This window comes from Drosophila albomicans, chromosome X (genome assembly GCF_009650485.2).
Source record: "Drosophila albomicans strain 15112-1751.03 chromosome X, ASM965048v2, whole genome shotgun sequence".
NCBI classification, from domain to species: domain Eukaryota; kingdom Metazoa; phylum Arthropoda; class Insecta; order Diptera; family Drosophilidae; genus Drosophila; species Drosophila albomicans.
This window is the reverse complement of record NC_047627.2, coordinates 10911944-10932532: the sequence shown is the minus strand read 5'-3', so window position 1 is coordinate 10932532 and position 20589 is coordinate 10911944. Positions and strand designations below refer to the sequence as shown.

Sequence of the window (20589 nt, the reverse complement as noted above, 5' to 3'; positions counted from 1 at the left end):
TAAGCTCTGTTCGACTGCATGCCTGAGCTTTCTCTTAGTTTGTAAGCCTATCAATCATAGATGGCGACACTAATGCCAAAGTATTAAACAGCGACTTTACGAATTTGTTGTCTAATTAATCAAATATAATAATTTATAAATAAATATCAAATACGATTCGTTTGAGAAAACAAATAAATTTCTTAAAACTATAAAAAGTCTTGAGTTGTGCTAAAGGTTTATGGCTGGATGCTGCAGGAATGAATTTAAAGCAGCCTCTTGCCGTGTTAAACTCAGCTCAAGAGCAGCACTTGATGCATGATAATTTGCAATGTTTGCTTCTCGCTCTTGCGCCTCTAAACTGCAGCTGGACACCCTGTATGCAATATGGAAACGTGCATGCATTTAACAGTCGCACTCTTCATGCAATGTACAAGTTGCCACCCAAAAAAAAAAAAAAAAAAAAAAAAGAAGCAGTCTCTCTCTCCTTCTTCACTCCCTCACTGTGGTGCCCACTCTCCAACCCGCCCCCACTGCCCCCCGGTCTATGCACTGCTGACCATTCCAAGCATTGTCGGTGCCTTTTGTTAACCGTTACGTTCCACTTCTCTCCTCTCTCTCTCTCTCTCTGTGCTTCGCTACGCTCTTCTTGTGGCCTGCCTGCCAAAAAATTGTGCCATATGTATGGCCGATGCCGAACATTGCGATGCTCTACACAGAACGAGAGAAAAAGAGAGAGCGAAAGCTGGTGCATGAGCGAGAGCGAGAGAGCTGACTTAAGGTTTTGGGTTTTGTGAGTGCTTGTGCTTTTTTTTTTGTTTCTGTTCTGTTTTTGTGCTGCTCGTTGTTGCTGCTGTTGGGCTCGACTGGATGGCTGATGGCTGATGGCTGAACCCCGCCGCCTGAGAGAACGTAGTGCGCAGTCGCTGGGAATTGTCGCCACCGCGGCCACATTGGCTTCGTCAAGTTTGCCGGCTGCTGCCCAGATACACACGACGGCAGCGCTGCCCAATTCCAGCTGAACGAAGCCGTCGGCGTCGACGTCGACGCTCGGGGATTGGCCAATCAGAGTGCGGCCGTGTGTATTATATAAGGCGCAGTGCTGCCATTTTGTAGGGGTGGCCGCCAGGGCCACGCCTACGCCTGATAAATAATGAAAACATGTCCTCCCCATTTGAAAATAAACTCTGAAGTTAGCGAAACTCATCATAGAATTCTTTATCACAACACAACGCGCGCTTGTCTAGTTGTGAAATCTGTTCGCTTGCGTTTAGTTTTCAGTTTTCGACAATAGTTGAGCGCAGCGAGCGACACAGCGACAGACAAGACAGACGACAGACGACGTACACACAGACACAATAACACAAACATATACATACACACACGCACATACGAACGAACAGCTGTGAGCATACTCACACACACCCACACACACACATACATACGCATACACTGAAGCGCGACTCACTGATAAACAGAGTAAAAGCAAACTGCCAAAGCGGCAAAACGGCAAAACGGGCAGCAGCAGCAACAACAACAACAACAAGAGCAAAACGCAACACTGCAAACTGCAAGAAAGAGATAGAGCGAGCTTTAAGCGCGGCTTAGCGACAGCTGAAGCGACGGCTGAAGCTCCAGCAAAGGCTTTTGGGCTCAGCGCGAAAGCGCGGCATCTGCAAACGGTAAATGTTAAACGGCAAACGGTAAACGGCAAGCGGCAAACGGCAAAACGGTAAACAGTGCTTACGTAGTCAGCGTTCTCAACTCAGACCCTCACGTTGCCTTGCGTCGCGTTCACGTTCACGTTCACGTTCACGTTCACGTTGCTCGTTGTCTCGGTCATGCGGTCAACATCGGTCATCGGTTATCGGTTATCGGCCAGACAATTACGCACAAATTAGAGTCAGTGAGCAGAATTGTTTTACAATTGTTAAACGCGCATTTCGCTTTCTTGTGCTCCTTCTTATTGTTGTCTTCTCTTTACCGTGCAATTATCACACACACCCTCACACACACACATACACACACATCACACACAATCGCGCGCGCATTTGGCGACGGCTTTTTTTGTTGTTGCTTGGAGCCACCAAAATTCCTAAACAATTTTTTTCTTGTGCTTTTTTTCTCAGTTTTGTTGCGCGCCGTAGACAAAACTCCACAGCATCGAATCCAAAAGAAATACAACAAAATAGTAATGCAAATAAAATTCAATTAAATCAAGTGCATAATCAAAACACAGTGTATGGAAAAAATTGTTATCAAAATATAAAAGTTAATCAAATCTCAAGCGAGAGCGAGCGAGAGAGCCGAAGGAAAGCTACATCGAAGCACACATAACAAAAATAAAAAAAAGAAAAGCAAAGAAAAGAAAAGAAAAATAAACATAAAAAAAAAGTCTCAATTGCTCAATTGCCAAAGAGTCGACGCCTTTTTGGGTACGCATAGTATTTGACGTCCTGCATTGCAGGACAGTCCTTAAAGTTGTCAAAGTAAGTGCTTCAAAATTTACTCGCCAACGACATTTGACGCCTCAAGGGCGTTCAAGCTGGAGGAGGATTTCGTCGGCGGCTGCATGACAATGTCGATGTATTCGACAACGGATAAAATGAAAATGTCAGCGCCCAGTTGTTTTCCAGGACGCTACAGTCCATCCTATCGAAGTTCTGAGCAAATGCGACGCTGCATGCCAAATCCATCTGTAAGTAAAACAACAGCCAACAAACACTTTCCACTCACTGGAAATACTGTTAGATAAGATCACCCAAATTGTATTGTGAACATTATATCACATAAGTAATCGTATGCTTAAGCAAAAAAAGCAAAGAAATCGCTTCTGCAGCTAAATTCACATCTCATCAAACTCATTGCTTTGCCGACGGCATCTCTAATTTATTTCACTTGATAAAAACTTTGAAGGAAACAAGTTAAAACTTTAAACAAATAGAAATCCGACTTCTTAGCATCCCAATATAATATGGTATATAATATGGTATGATCATGATAAGAGCGTGAAACTTCTCTTTCAATTTACTATATACATATATCCTGAAATGGATTATTATGGTACTTAAACAATATCGAAAAACGAATTGGTTATATAACTATCTTTTTAAATAAATCAAAAACATAGTTCAATAACTTTGCGATCTTAATAAAACCACTCTAAAAATATACCCATAACATATGTAAATAATTTCGATAATTTTGATAAATTCAATTTACTATATATATCCTGAAATGGATTATTATGGTACTTAAAAAATATCGAAAAACGAATTGGTTAGCTAACTATCTTTTTAAATAAATCAAAAACATAGTTCAATAACTTTGCGATCATAATAAAACCACTCTAAAAATATACCCATAACATATAGTATGTAAATAATTTCGATAGCTAAACACATAACGGCTTTATTTTGGTCTCCGAACTTAGCTTTGCATATTGGAATGGCAAACTTAAATGGCAGTCAAATTGGCCTATTGCCATAGTCATTATAGTTAAGTGGATAATTGATAGTTGCGCTTTGCAAGCGGGCAAACAAATCATGAAGGTGGACAAAGTTGGAAGTCCTACAAACTAAATATAATATATAGCGCATTTCAAATCAGCTGCTTGACAAATGCAAACATGAACCTTAAAGTATATAATTTCGAGAATTATCTCTACTACAAGGTAGTGCAACTTTTTAACAAATATTTCTTTTAATTTTGCAATTATTTCATTCAAGAATAAATATTTTTTCCAATTACATTAAATATTCATCAATTAACTACTCGAAATTTACCAGTTGAAATAAAAGATCAAAGCTAGAATTTATTGTATTAATTAATTATTACAAAAAACTTGTTGAAATATAATAAATATTAACGCATTATGCAGATTATTAATTAGATTGTTAAGTAGATTACATTATCTACCAGTATACCAACTTTCTTTAAATTTAAATTGATCGTTATCAAAATAAGATTAAGAAATTGAAAATCTTGATAACAATGAATGCAAATGAATACTTTAAATAAAATCTAAATATGCGCAACTGAAAATTGAAATTTATCCTTAAATCTCTATAAGGTTTAAGATCTAATGACTCCATCAATGATGCAATTTCAACTTTTCTCGCACGGATATTTTAAACTATTTTTGAAAAGCATTAAAAGGTATTTTGAATATCGCTTAAAAGTATCTGTCATTATCGTATTGAATCCCATTAAAATGTTTTGTTAATCATATACATACATAACATAACATAAATTCGAGAAGTTTTCTTTAAAATTAAACAAATATTATTGCACTTCGTTTCGCTTTGGGGACATTTTTATACCCGCTACCCATAGGGTAGAAGGGTATTATAACTTTGTGCCGGCAGGAAATGTATGTAACAGGTAGAAGGAGGCATCTCCGACCCTATAAAGTATATATATTCTTGATCAGCGTCAACAGCCGAGACGATATAGCCATGTCCGTCTGTCCGTCTGTGTGTCTGTGTGTCTGTGTGTCTGTCCGTCCGTCCGTATGAACACCTAGATCTCAGAGACTATAAGAGATAGAGCTATAATTTTTTTTCGACAGCATTTGTTATGTTTGCACGCAGATCAAGTTTGTTTCAAATTTTTGCCACGCCCACTTCCGCCCCCGCAAATCAAAAAAATCGAATAACAAGCGTAATTTTAAAGCTAGAGTTGCGAATTTTGGTATATATAATAACTACTATAGTAGTTATGATTCCTGAAAATTTGGTTGCGATCAGATAAAAATTGTGGAAGTTATTAAAAAAATACTTTTGTATGAGCAAAAACGCCTACTTACTAGGGGTCTTAGTTGCTTTGGCGGACAATCTGGTATATTATGCCGTCTATGGTATATTTTGAATGTGGTACTATATCGATATAACAAAAATACCATTTGGTATATTTTTAGTATTTTTGCATTTTTGGTATATTTTGAAAAAAATACCGCAATATTTTGCTTTTATTCAAAATGGGTAGCGGGTATCTCACAGTCGAGCACACTCAACTGTAACTTTCTTACTTGTTTTATGTAAGCCTCTGTTTATTTTATCTACAATTAAATTGTTCGACAGCAATCTCATTAATATAAAACCCTCGGGGGCTTTGAACTTTCGACTGTTGAGGAATTTATCATATCCCACTTGCTCATTCTCTTTCTCTCTCTCTCTCTCTGGTTTTCTCTGTCTGTCTCTCTGTTCTCTTGCCACTGAGCTTGTTGCAATGGGGGCTTGAACTTTTCATAAAGTCTGAGTCAAGAAGTGCACACAAACAAACACGCAGACATGGTTATTACTCGACCTGGGCTCAGACATGTTTATTTATAAATATGACTACACACCGACATGTCCATGCATGCACATACATGAGCGTGCATGTACAAACACCCACAATAAGTGAAGCAGAAACGGAAATGGACGAGCAAAACAGCAAAACAAAACAAACCCCAAATAAAAAACTATATATAAAATGCATAATACATATTAATACAAAGTAAAAGTGCTGGAAGCGAAATGTATGAACTTCAGGATACCCTGTAAATGAAATTCCTTTTCTTTAGATAGATGAATACTTAAATATACTTTGTTTTCTTTAATATTATATAATTTAATATACTTTATACACAAAGTTTTTTGAGATCATTGGTTACAAGTGGAATATCTTAATGATTCATTATTAAATCAATTTTGATATTTGGACTTACATTAATTTGCTGAAAATCATCTTCAAATATATAATTTATAATTCATTTGCATTTTATTTTTATAAAAAGGATGTTCGCCATTAGTAATAAATGAATTAAATTTTAAGATATTGTCTACTTTTATTGTGTATGATAACAACCACCAATATAATGGGATAATAATTGCTTTGATATCAAATGTGACTAATATTACCACAATACGGACCATTTTTGAAATTCAATAAGAAATTAGTTCTTTGAGCAGATAAAAGGTTTTTTAATTACTGTGCAAAAATTATATCTTAATCTAAAATAAAAATTGATTAAGTAGTATTTCTTAAACGCATAATATATTTAGTATAAATAGTATATACTACATATGTTCTTAGAACAAACGTTCTTAGCACATTTTAAGAATTCTGAATTTTCTATGTAATTCAACAGTTTTTAAATTACGATCTAAGCAAGAACATATATAGTTTGGAATTTGATATCTATAATGACAATAAGATATGGTAGCAATCATTATATACATATACTTAATAATATAGATATATAATATACATATCTCTCTATTATATTATATTTACATATTCATTATATATATCAGATTTCATATATTTTTTGTTTGGATCGTATTTGAAAAACTGTTCATATATTGTAGTTATAATGGCAATTATTGTATATAAGGTAGCATTCATTAAGAATGTAAAATACATAAATATAATACTTATGCAGATGAATATGAATATAGAAAAAGTCATCAATATAAATTTCTATTATATACATATTCATTATAGATATCAGATCCCATATATGAGACAACTACAACAATTTTATCGAACACTTTTTGAAAGTACTAGGTATTGTCATCAATATAATATACATCTTTATTATATACACACATTCAATGTAGATATCAGATGCCATATATGTTTTTGTTTAGATCGTAATTTAAAACTCAACTACATACACAAATTCGTAATTCTTAAAATGTAGGAAAACATGCTAAAGATTCTTATTTATTTTGAATCAATCAGTAGTACTTTATTTGTAAAGTACAGGGTATAAAAAAAACGTTCAACGCTTGTCACATTTTTAATGCAGTTTCACATTGTGTGTGTGTGTATGTGTTTGCGCCACTAAAAATAAACGGCAAATATTTGTCTTAATTATTGCATAAATGTCACTGTTGCTCAGGGGAAGTAAAGAGAGAGAGAGAGAGAGAGAGAGAGATGAGAGAAGAGGAGCGAAGCATCTTCTTGGCGATTTCTCACCCACGATAGATTTATGAGGTTTTGTTTTGCTGGTTTTCTCTCTTGCCGCTGGTGGAAATGGCGGGACAGTGTGGAAATGGACGTAACCTTGAAAAGCGTTTTGTAATTTATTTACATTAAATATTTATTAACTATTGTTGGGCTCCCACTCGACTCGGACCAACGAGACAAATAAAAAACAGCACCCACACACACACACGCACACACACATACACAGAGTTGGGTTGTGGGGGGGAAGGAATGTGCATGAATAAATGAGTGAAGGAAACGGCCAAAAGGCAGACAGAAAAGTTCTGCAAATGGCAAATTGCGAGTCGACAACAAAAAAAACAAAAAAAAAAAAAAACGTTGATTGCACACGACACGAAAAAAAAGGAGAAAAGCAGGTGAAATGCAGACAAAGAAGGAGGGAAAAGAGAAGAAGCTGGACGCATTTCACCTGCTGAAGCTGTGCAACCCCATCCATAGACACCGACCCTTCCCTTCCCTCCCCTCCTCACTCCTCACTCCTCTCAAGTGCCACGCAGCTCATTTTAATCTGGCACAGGGCACTTTAAAAACACTTACTGTAAATAAAAACAAGAAGCGCGTCGCCTTCTTAAAGGGACAACGCAGCGAGTACAACTACATTTGCTTATCGGATTTAACAGCAGCCACTTCACTTCCCCTTCTGCTTTCCTCTACCAGCAGCTAGGGCAACTTTTCGGCTGCACAACAGAGAGAGAGAGAGAGAGCGAGATGGGAAGAGAGAGCGAGAGCAGAAAGCAAAAGACGAATGCGAATGATCAAAGCGGCGGATTTATAGGATTTATATACGCTACCCTTGGCTGGGCCTGGGCTGAGCGCATTAGAGACGTAGCCCGTTTCCCCCCGTCCGCCGCCACACCCCCCGCTGACAGCAGTCAGAATGTCAGGGAAGGAAACGCGCTTTAGCTGGTTACAGCAAACACTTAACGCCTTGCAGTCCATTAAATGGAAATTTGTCACAGACAAGCTGACAAATGGACAGTTAAAGCAACAAACAGAGCTCTAGAGTGAGAGAGGGGAAGGAAGAGCGTCGGGCGGAGGGGGAATGTGGACAGCGGATAATGTCGCCCACTTGAATTGTTTGAATGAAACGCTAAATGGACGGCCGTATCCTTAATTTGATTTAAATATTCATAAACTGCATTAAATGGCCGCAACAAATGTGCCAATTAAACGCGCCGCAAACCAATCAAAATGCGATCACAGCAACAACAACAGCAACAGCAACAATAGCAGCAAAAAAAAAAAAGTCAGCTGCTTGACCAATTAACTTTGCCGATTACTAATTATTATTCATTAATTTCTATCTCCAATGCAGTTCATATATTTTCTATTTCTAATATTTTTATAGAGTTGCGTTTGTGAATCTTTTACGCCAGGGTTTATTTTATTATTAATTTCTTTATTTTTAATGCAGTTCTAGTTCTTATTCTATTCACTTGACATTTCCAATATCCCAGACTTTACAATCGGATTTATTTTAATATTTATTGATTTCCATTTTTTTTATTATTTCTATTATAGATTTTTAAAGCAGTTCTATTTAGTTCTATTTGCATTCATTGGCCATTTTCAAAATACGTTTCCATAAATTTCTTGATATTTTATCGAGTTCTACTTTCGAGTCCTTTAAGACTTTACATTTGGGTTGCTTTTATTATTATGAATTTCTATTATTTTATTATATATATATTCTTTATTCTTATCCATATCCAAGTTCGATCCTTTATGACTTCACCACTGTGTTCTCTTTTATTATTCATTTCTATTATATTATTATTTCTAGTGCAGTTCTATATTCTATATTTATTCACCTGCCAAGTGCTCTTCTATAAATTTTTCGTTATTTTATCAAGCCCCAGTTTCATACTCGGTTGTATTTTATTATTAATTGAATTCTATTATTTCTATTACGTTATTATATATTGCTAATGCAGTTCTAGCTCTACTGCAATTTATTTGCCATATTCAAAATACAGTTCTTTAAATTTTCCAATACTCTAATTTTGAATGCTTTATGCCAGATTTCACATTCGGGTTTATTTTATTATTTATTACCGCAGCGGCAGCAGTCGGAAATTAGAACGCGCTCTAATTCGCATTTCTGCAAGTGTTTGCCAATATTTCGCTTTGCATTTATTCATATGTATAGACAAATACATATGTATTTGTGTGAGTGTGTGTGTGAGTGTGAGTGAACAATTAATGACTCTTTTATACCTTAGAAATAATTTATGTTCCACACTTAATAGAATTTCAGAAGAGCATTTGTTCAGCAAACTCTTTAGAGTAACTTATGTATATTGAAAATAGTTTCGCAGTTTCACAAGTATGGAAATACAAAAATATTATTTTGCTCAGCAATTCAACTTTAATTTTTTCAATAAAGAAAACAATTTTTTTCAATCTTTAAATTTCGAATTATGTATTAATTCAAATCATAAATTTCCTAGATAAATTTAAGTCTCGACTTACAAATTATTTATTTTAAAATGAACAAAGAACAAAATATGCCTTTTGAAAAGTCCGCAGAATCAAGCCGACGGCTACTTCTATTAATTAGCAAAATTCGATAAAACATTTCTCATTTAATAATAAATAATAACAATAAATCAATGAATTTATGAAAATGTGAATTTGGTTTAAAAACAAAAAAGAAAATGTTTTACACAGCTGAAAATTGCAAAAAAAAAAAATTAAAAAATTAAAATTCAAAATATTTAAAAAATTAAATTAAGCTAAAAATAAAACAGAGGCAAAACAGATGACAAAATCATATTTATTTTTGAAGAGGAAATCAAAGAAATCAATGCAATTTAAGTCATGCATAGAAATACAAAAATTGCTTAAATATATTGCTTGAATATATTTTTTAAACTATGTATATATATATTCCTTATAGTACAAGTTTAATTGCATATACTTAATGGTATTCTAAACTATAAAATATATTAAAATTACTTGATAAATTTAAATAATTTAATAGATACACATTTCATGAAAGTTGTTTGGAACTCAAACAATTTCTTATTGCTTGTCCAATTATTGATATTAAAGTCACTTAAATGAGTTTATTAACATTGTTTTGTTTTATTGTTGTTGTTGTTGTTGTGGTTGAATTGTTGTGTCCCATTTTTGCATTAGTTTAGCTGCACAAATCGATCAAATTCAACATTCATTCAACATTCATTTGGTGCGTATCTGTTTACACACATCATAAATAATAAATGCATGACAAGCAAAAAAAAGGAAACAGCTGAAAAAAAGCAACCCGACAGACACAGTAAGAGCGACAGAGAGCGAGAGAGAGAGTGTGATAGAGAGAGCAAGAGAAAAAAAAACTGGCAGCAGTTCACTTGATTAATTTATAACACTAATAAAGAATTTATGTGCAAGTGTCAACCTGCACTGCGGCCTTAAAGCACCGCAACACCAACACACACAAACACACACATACACACACCCCTCTCTCTCTCTCTCTACCTTGTGTGCGGCACGTCGAGCAGGTCAAGACACACAAAAATAACAAACTCCGCTTTGGGGCAGAGAACGAGAAAAAGAGAACTCGCTTTACCTACCTAGACCAATTGGTCTGGTGGTCTGGGTGATAATTTGATGAATGACTGCGCATATTAATTCATAAATTAATTTGTTGTTATGCTGCGGCTCTTTGCTCATTGCTCGCTCGCTTTGTATTATTCCCTTTGTTTTAGCTCCATTTCTCTGCCTTTAGTAAACTGTTGCCTACTTTTCAGCGCAATGCCAAAAAATTAATCATTCGCCATGTTGGGCCTGCAGCCAGCTCATTACCAGACCCAACGCTGCTAAGCGAATTCTATTTAAAGACTAATAATTAGCAGACAGCTGGTTTTCACTTTCAAATTACAATTACGAGATCTTAATGAAAATTATTGTTATGATGATTGTTATCATTTGTATCTAACGTGATTTAACTTTGGTCTTTGCGTTAACTTTTAGTAATAGTAATAATAATAATAATAATAATAATAATAATAATAATAATAATAATAATAATAATAATAATAATAATAATAATAATAATAATAATAATAATAATAATAATAATAATAATAATAATAATAATAATAATAATAATAATAATAATATAATAATAATAATAATAATAATAATAATAATAATAATAATAATAATAATAATAATAATAATAATAATAATAATAATAACAATAATAATAATAATAATATAATAATATTATTGTTCTTATTAATAAGTAAGAAAGCTGAGATACCCACTTCTCATCTCCAATAAAACCATATTCTACAAATGCTATATTAATATAGTACTACCTTAATATATGTATATCCCACAGAACCTTAATATATGTTATATCCCACAGAGTACTAAACAATAAGAATATCAGCTGAGGCAGCTAAGAACGTATTGAAGTAGGAAAACTTAATCTGTCGAAAAGAATGATAGCTCTGTCTCTTATAGTCTTTGAGATCCATGTTTTAATATGGACAGACAGACAGACATGGTTACGTCGTCGAAAGAGAATATACATAAATATACACTTTTTGGGGTCGGCGATAAATCTTTCTGTCTGTTAAATATATTTCGTGCCTTCACAAAGTTATAATACCCTTCTACCCTAAGGCTTGCGGGTATAAAGAATATAGAAACTAAATCAAATATGAATTAATATTGAAAATCAAATGTGTATTAAAGTGAAGAGTGTGACAAGTGATGACTCATAAGAGAGAGAGAGAGAGAGAGAGAGAGAGAGAGAGAGAGAGAGAGAGAGAGAGAGAGAGAGATAAGAGCGATCCAAGAAGCGTTCATATTAAACGACAAATTGGGGGATGCACAATAACTTAACATAGTCTTACAGTTTCAACATTAATCACAATTACAATATAATATATATTTTATTCTCAATGAGAATCAGAAAAGTATTTTCATACTTCAAACATTTGTCACAATTTAAAATGAATTTAGTCTGAATATTTATGAAGCTTCAGTCTTAAATTTGATTACAATTTTACAATTCTTCTCTGATAGCAACGAAATTTTCAGAAATCATAAAGACTATAGTTGTTATTGTCTCTGAGATTAAGGTGTGCATACCGACGGACTGAGGGACAATAGAAACTATTCTCCTTATCAAGAGTGTAGTTGAGCAATAAAATAAGTTACAATATCTCAATGCATACTAAAGTATTCACGTCCCTTAGACACCGCAGACATTCTGGTCTTATCTACGGCCTGTACTCTGTGTGACCTTTATGTGTGGTGTATGTGTGTGTATCGTGACAACTTCTAAAGGGGAAAGAAAGTAAGGTGGAAAGGAAGAGGATGAAGAGGCAAGGAAGGAAGCATGGCAGAAGGAGGGAAAGTAACCTGTGACCATTAATTTGTCCACGTCTGCTGTCCATCCGTTTTGTTCTAATGGGGCAAACAGGGCAAACAAACAGTTGGAACGCCCGGCAACCAACTTTAAGGGTACAATTGACTGTGGCAAAAGGAAGGATACGAACGTATGGACGGACGTGGATAACGTAGAGAGTGGCATTAAAAATGCGCAACATTTTGATTTCTAGAATGGCCGCCGCACGGCAATTGCGGTCGAGTCGTCATCGTCATCGTCATCGTCATCGTCAACGTCTTCGACAACGCATCCTGAGCCTGCGCTCCAGTCAGAGCTGAGCATGGAGTCCTTGTCGAAGTCCTTGCTTGGTTAATGGCGACTTGTCGCCGTACTCCTTTCGCTTAGCAAACTTTCGCCCACCAAAATCAGCGTCAGCAATGTAAGCAATGTCCTTCGTCCTTCGGCCGACGCCGCCTTATGTCCTGTGTATCCTGTTTGCCACCGTCGCCGTCGCCGTCGCATTTTGAAGTTTTGTGCGCATCTAAATAATTGATTAACTGTAAAATTCGTGCGAGTTACACACACACACACACTCGCATGTACAAACATTTTCGTTTATATAAAATCGATAAGACTGGAAAAATAAGGACCACGAAGGCGACATGAAGACTTCACCGAAAATAAAACAAAAAATAAAAACACCGAAAAACAAGCAGCAAAAGTTATAATATCATTTATTTAAAACCCCACACGGCGACGGGAGGCAACAACAACAAAAACAAAAGCGACAAAAGCGAGCCACCGAAAATCAATATTAAGTAGCAAATGCGCAAATGATGTGACAGCTTCAAAATATGCCAGAGAATGTCACTTTAAAGACTGCTCAAAAGGATTGCGATATGAATACATTGCACTATAAAAAAAAGATGCAATTTTACAAACAATTTTCAAATTAGCTATCCAAATTGTAGTAATTTAAATAAATGAGGAGTTTGTGTTTTGAAATTGTTTTACTCAAAATAAAGATGGGATATACATTGAACTAAGGCAAATAAGAAATAATATAGAGTGGCATGTTTAAGTCCTAACAAACTAATGAATAATATAATGTTGGAAAGCATGGTTTAAATAAAGATTAATTAATATATAATACATAATTAAAATCAATGATATTACATAAAAAGAAATTTGTGGATTTGGAGACTAAGATATGTAAAAAATGAATTTGGATATTTAACAGTAGAAACAGCAATTATTTAAAAAACCAGTAAGAAAGCTACAGTCGAGTGTGCTCGACTGTGAGATACCCGCTAACCATTTTTAATGGAAGCAAAACAGTGCGATATTAATTTCAAAATATTCCAAATTAATATGTTTAAGGCTATATTTGGTATATTTATATAGTATAATATTTTAAATATACCAGAAATAGGGGCATGGTACTACATTTAAAATATACCACAAAGTGCAAAATATACCACATTTAAAACCAACTTCATGGAGACACAAAGTTATAATAGCGTGTATGAAAAGATGTTTGTTAGGGAAGAAAACTTGAGTAAAATTTATGAATTTCACATGCTCAAGCATCTAAATTTCTTTTTTGTTGGATTGTATTTTGGTATTTTTGATTGTACTACTTTTAATCTTGAAACTGTCTCCTGCATTTTATTTGAGAATGGCTTGAAAACTAAGAAAACGTTTTTTACCTTAATAAGCTTACAGATGGTCAGCAGAATAGATTCATAATATATAATATATAAAGCAAATGCATTTCGAAATGTTTGATCTTTTTGTTTATACCAAAACATCCTCAATAGTGCGACATCAGAGCTGAGACAAATATTTCAATATTTAATATTTTGTAATCTCCCCAAGAAATTGAAATCATCGTTGAATTGGAATTGGAATTTGGAATTTTGCAGTTTTGCAGTTTAGCATTTATGCGTACTTAATAACTGATGCTTAGCCCTGAATAAAATCGTACATATACTATCGTTGTTTGTCTCGTCTTTTCAGAGTCGTTTATTAGAAGATGCTTCCCTATTATGCAATTCGTGGTCAGCACGTCAGAATGTAAGTTAAAGCACACGCACACACACACACACACACAAACCTATAACAATTGACTTGATTTCTATGTAAAACCAAAAAAAAAAAACAAAAATAATTGTATTCTTATTTTCCACAAAAATCGAAAATTTGAATTGATTTGATATTTGATAATCGCTGACCTTTGTAGGTATTTTTCCTATGAACTTAGTTTTATTAGATGACCATGCATTACCAAATTGAACTGGGCTGAATTCTTCTCACATAACACAAATATATATATATATATATACATATATATTCTTAATACTTAATACTCAACTTATGTATTTCTCATCATTTTCCTCCTCATATGCTTTCGATATATATATTTAACATTTCTCCTAGTTTCTAGTTCTTTCTAGTTCTTAATTCAATAACGATAACGATTACGATTACTTTTCACTTTTCTCTAATCTCTAATTACGTTTCTGTTTACGTCTCTTCGATACAGGGTGATATTTTTGCGGGTATCAACGACGGCATACTCAGTAGAGCGGAAGCTCTCGCCGCCGTCGACATTCAGAAGCACCAAGCCCAGCATGTACATAGCCAAATGCCCTCCCAAATCAAGCACGATGTGATGTACCATCATCACACAATGAGTGGCCCCCCGCAACGTCCACTACAGGTGAGTTCATTCCCAATTCGATCTATCGATAAATCCTTATCGCAATGACTCTGTGAACTATCGCTCGATAGTTGGCAGTTACGATGACGTTTCGAAACACAACACAAGCTCAATTATATACAATTTATACATGATCGATCCAAAATTGGTTTACTATTAAATTCAAAACATTTTCTTGAATATATTATGAAGGGAAAATAAATGAACTTCTATGATTATAAACCATCTAAAACCGAAACAAATTTGTTCAATTTTTTTTCCAATGCATCGTCAACATTAATTATCGGATTAATTTCAATAAGCATATGCTTCGTAAACATTTATGATCATTTGTTGATTGTAATTTATCTATTTTAAGTAAAAGTTAAACAGTGCGTAACAGTATTATCGTTAAAATATACCATATTAGTATACCAAAAAAAAGAATATATCAAAAGGTATATTTCTTATATCCATTCAAAACATACCATATATACAATATATACTAGAGGCTTTACTCAAAAGCGTTTGACAACAAGAACTCTGTTCTATCATCCGCTGCAATCTGGAAATATATATTTAATTACTATTATCTATGCTAATTTCGAAATTAGCCTTGATTTGATTTCGTCTCTAATAATGTACAAAATAATAATAATGTTACTTTAAAATTTGTAGAAATATGTTTCCCAATTATTGCTTCCATTTTGCCAACATAAGAAAGTATAAAAGTTCCACATCAATACCTATTATACTTTTGAAATTTTCCTAGAACTCAAAAGAATGAAGATATTATAAAATACAAATTGATCAAAATTGTCCTCAGTTCGATTTGATTGCAAGGACAAATAAATAATAAAACCTGACTTAATTGCACTTAGTTGCGAAATATGAAACTTATGAAAAGTCATAAGAAATTCTATTAAATGATAGCAGAGTAAAGTCTGTTCTTGTGATTAAGAAATGAAGAATTAAAAGCTAATAATGGCAAAAGTAATTGCAAGCAATCGGAATACTAATAAACATATGGTATATATCGTATTACTACTGATACTTCTTACGTATAGATGACAATAAGGTAATTGCTGAAATGGCTTGGCCTAAAGAGGATTGCAACGAATTTACCGGAAATTTTGTCAATTGGTTGATTGCATTCGTCCGCCTTGTAATTAGTTGCCTCTTGAGTGTATGTGTGTGAGTGTGTGTGTGTGGGTGTGGATCGGATATGGGATATTATCCCTGTTTAGCTGACGTTGCAAGGCTTGTGCTGCATGCAGCATTTTATGACAGTCACTTTGATGGCAGCAACAACGACAACGACAGCGGCGACAACTTCAATTTCCGCTGTGGCTGCATGTGTGTGCGTGTGTGTGTTAGCTGGTGTGTGTATGTGTGTATGTGGTTAATTTGAAATGTTTCTTTAATAAAATTAAAATTGTGACGTGTAAGCCTTCTGGGAACGAGCCACGTGACGGTCGTTTGCCAGGTAAGCACATCATGATTCGTGTCGTTAATTGTATCGTACCGTTAGTTCAACTACAGCTCGAGGCGAAGGCGGTGACGGTGGCGAAGGCGGTGTGCCAGGACAATTGCCAGCGAGTCCTGTGGGGCGCAAATAGGCAACAGCAGCTGCCGGTGGGTTGGCTGACAAGTGGCATCGAGAGTCGAGACTCTTTCCCTCTCTCTTGTTCTGTCTCTTGCTCTGTCTGTCCCTCTCGCTTTGATTGACTGACTGACTGTCGCGTCTCGTGGTGGTGGCTTTGGAACTCTATTAGAAGTTGATTGTAATCAAATTACACAAGCAACCTGTTCTATGCCCATACATACGTATGTTCATGTTCAAGCTAGTTTCGCTGGCTAGTTTCTCTGATTCCATTTCCATTTCCATTTCCATTGCCACTTGTTTTCGACACAATCGAGCATGACGAAAGTGCGCTGTGCTGTCCACAGGCGACAGTCCACAGTCGACATCGGTGGTTGTTGTGGTTCCCCTTTCCCTTTCCCATTCCGATTTTTCTATGCCCCTTACCATCATGCTCAATACTCATTTTTCCCGCTCCGATTCTTCGACGCGTGCAGCCTTTAATTTTTAGCAAACACTTCACAAAGAAAGAGCTCAGCGCTCAACGCTCAACGTTTACCCCATTTCAAGTTCGGGCTCGAGTTCGAGTTTGAGTTTGAGTTCGAGTTACGCTTTTGGTCTCAGGTGCAACAACCTTCTACACTTAGCATTACAATAAGCTATCGAGGGAGTTGTGCATCACTGTCTCGTCTTCCCTTCCCCTTTCCCTTTCCCTTTTCCATCCTCTACTTGTTCCCTTGTTAGAGCAATAAAAACTGTTTTGGCTTAATCAAAATTTGATGTCTGCTCTCACGGTTATTGAAAACGACTCTTGGAAGCGACCAAAAAGCCATAGTGTTAATCAAATTATTGAATATGATTTCAATGTATTTCGAAATAACTATAAGTAGTGATTTTTTGAATAACCATCCGTATTTGTTAAATGAGGGATTCCGTTCATATTTTCATAGACAGAGATTCTAGTATTAACGTTAAGTTCGGAAATAGAGAATACAACGGCAGATCCAGACTTTAGGGATCATGTTTTATCGTCTTTACAACAGACGTTCTTATTGTAATATTCACAGGAATTCAACGTATAGGAATTCAAATAACATTGCGTTTGTTTCTAATTAGCATAATTTAATTCAACTTTTTTAGCAACTATTTCTTCCGCTCATAAAATAATCAATGATTTGTCGATTTTAAAAGCAAGTGCCTTAAATTTTTGGTTTCGTTTCAGAGCTTGAGCATTAATTATTCAACGAGAGCTACTTCGATAAAGCAGTTAATGATTTTTCGTCTGTCTACTATTCAAAATTTCAATACATCAGATAGAAAAAATTCATTGACAATAATTTTTTTTTTTAATTCTTTTTAATTGCCGGGTATTTCTCAGCCAGGTATTAGGAATTAATGAGCGAACCAACGAAAATTACACATTCATCATCGGTCTGCTTTGTTCAGTTCTTCACTTTTGATCCTTAGTTAGTTCTTGTTCATATTATCCATATATAATTCTTATACTATTACATATACATATATATAAAATGATGAAAAATATTGGGAACATGAACGAAAGAACTATCTAGTTCACTTATCCAAAATGAAAGGACAAACTTATTGAGAACAGTACGATGAAAGCGCTCATTACTAGTATCATATTAATCACAAACAGTTGAATACAGTTAAATAGTTGACTAATATTAAACTTCAAGACGTGTTCTAAACATCCACCAATAATTTCAAGTGAAACACGGAACAGCATGTGATAGTTTCTCAGTGGAAAAGTGCACACAAGGTCAACGAGGCTAATTCGAGCTCAGCAAGTTGAACACTTTCAAGATTGACACGTGGATTGGACATGGAGACATGGAGACATGGAGAGCTGTTCCCTTTTTGGTGGGAGCATTGACATGTGTGGTCAATGCACATTTCAACAATTTTTGCCCATAACTTGTTAATTTCTTTATTTGGTTATTCCTAATATATTCTACGTGGACACCTGATGTGCTGTCTCACGTCAAATATTTAGGCTTTCTGCGGTTTTGGTAGGCAACTTTGACAATTTCTCAAAAATTTAGTATTTACTATTTAGTTTGTGGTTGCTTTTGCTGTGCTGTGCTTTTGTTTTGGTACTTTGTATTTGGTTTAGTTCTAGTTGTTCCTCTTTTTCCGTTTTCTGTAGTGAGAATGACCTATTCGATTGCAGCTGTCCTCTGTTCGTGATGGAAAAGTTCCTTCAGCCCTCAGTTACTCCTGTACCTTTCAAGCCATTCAATACCGAACTGCCTAACTCAATGTTGTTCTCTATGAACTGATCCGCCAGGAATCCCACGTCCATGCCATAGAGCAGCTCCTCATGGCCACAGCTGATGGCAGCGTATCGCAAACGCCGCCTTTCAAAGTTGGCCAGACAGTGACGCCAATGGCGCTCGAAGAGCTCGAAGGCGAGATCCGTGCTATCGCCATCGCTATCCCTATTGGTATTCCGTTCCATCCATGCCAGCTTGGCCTCGGACTCTGAATCAATTTGATTTGCTGCCATGCCGAAAGTCTTCGTTTTCCCTATTGAAAAATTGCTATGCTTAGAAAAGCTCAGTTTGCAATTATATTGCAATGATCTTTCTATTCATACACTTTACTATTTGTTTCCATGTTGACAGTAAACTACTCGACTAGTCGATAGAGTTAAAGAAAATTTTATTTATGTGCAAAATAGCAACATTTATGTATTTCAGTTTCAGTTCGTATTTTGCTGTTTTCTGTAACTGATTTGGAAAACAAACTTTTGTCTTAAATACAGAAATTAATTATAAGGTGTACGATATGTGGATAACTCGTTTTGTACGTCTTATTTTGTTAGGAGAGTAGATAAGAATCTGGCTAATGGCAAACATATAATATATTGCGTACATTTTTCTAAGGACATCTGCCAACATCATTGTAGGAATCTTTTATATTTTCTTCATTTTTGGTTAGTTTAATGTATGTGAATAAAATGTGAAATGAAAAGTTCAATTTATGAAGCTCATTTATTAAATTAGCATTATAATATTTAACATACTATACATATACAAATTAAATTATATTATAAGTATTATTATCGCACTTAACAATTTCAAGATATCCTATCGCTTTTACTTAAATTTAGGCATCGGTTGCTTAATTCCCTCAAGTTTTTCAATTATTTATGCAATCCAGCAGTCGAAGATATTATATTATCTTTTAGCCACTTGACAACTCTACTCGCATTACTTAAGCAAATCAAAGTCAACTACACAATATGCGCAAACCTTTCCGACTTCCCCTAAAAATTGTCTGTGTGCCGGTATCGCATTAACTATATTAATAATTATCATAGACCTTTGTCAAATTCAACCAGTTTCGAATCGTAAATGTAACCACAACATTCCTATCGGGTTTTTATAGGCAGAAGAAGGGTGAAGGGGGAAGAGGAAAGAGGAAAGAGGGGGAAGGGAAAGGCTTTACACCTGTCTGTACTGTTCCAAAAGTGTACTTTAGAATTTGCCACTTGATTTGATGTCTGCTGTCTATCAATTCGGGTAACATGTGTCATAAGCGTTACGAGCATGCCATAAACTCCATCTGCCCCTTGCCACACGCACACACACACACAGAGAGAGAGAGAGAGAGAGAGAGAAACAGTTGCAACAACATTACAAAACTCATTAAATTAAAGTAATTTATGGTACAGCCCCCCGGTTTGATATCTGTCGGTCTTCTGGCTTCTGACTGCTGTCTCCCCTTTCGCCTCTGCGTTCCCTTACCTTGCCTTGCCTTGGCACGCAATGAGCAAGTTTTGCGAGCATATGAAAAGCCAATTATGAGTGTTCGTAAAGGGTAAATGTGTACGAGCAAATATAATGCTAATTAAAATAATCATATCCATCATAAAACTCGAATGCCAAATGGGGAGGGATTTGTAACAATTACAAACAGTAGCAGCAGCAGCAACAACAACAACAACTACATAAACACAAT

At 35.0% G+C, this 20589-nt stretch overlaps 1 protein-coding gene across 9 annotated transcripts in view; it reads left to right on the top strand.

Annotated features, from left to right (window-relative positions):
• The first annotated feature begins 1207 nt into the window (after window positions 1-1207).
• LOC117575282 (inhibitory POU protein) overlaps window positions 1208-20589 on the top strand; it is a 40464-nt gene continuing 21082 nt past the window's right edge. For 3 of the 9 annotated variants that reach the window (XM_034259452.2, XM_052003204.1, XM_052003198.1), the window contains exons 1-4: window positions 1209-1661; window positions 2109-2677; window positions 14342-14398; window positions 14868-15044. In XM_034259452.2, the coding sequence (XP_034115343.1) occupies window positions 2552-2677; window positions 14342-14398; window positions 14868-15044 (360 nt within the window). In that variant the 5' untranslated portion in view covers window positions 1209-1661; window positions 2109-2551. Of the gene's footprint in view, window positions 1662-1785; window positions 1882-2108; window positions 2678-14341; window positions 14399-14867; window positions 15045-20589 lie in introns of those variants that run through there. The other 6 variants (XM_052003186.1, XM_052003202.1, XM_052003222.1 and 3 more) reach the window with 4 other exon arrangements.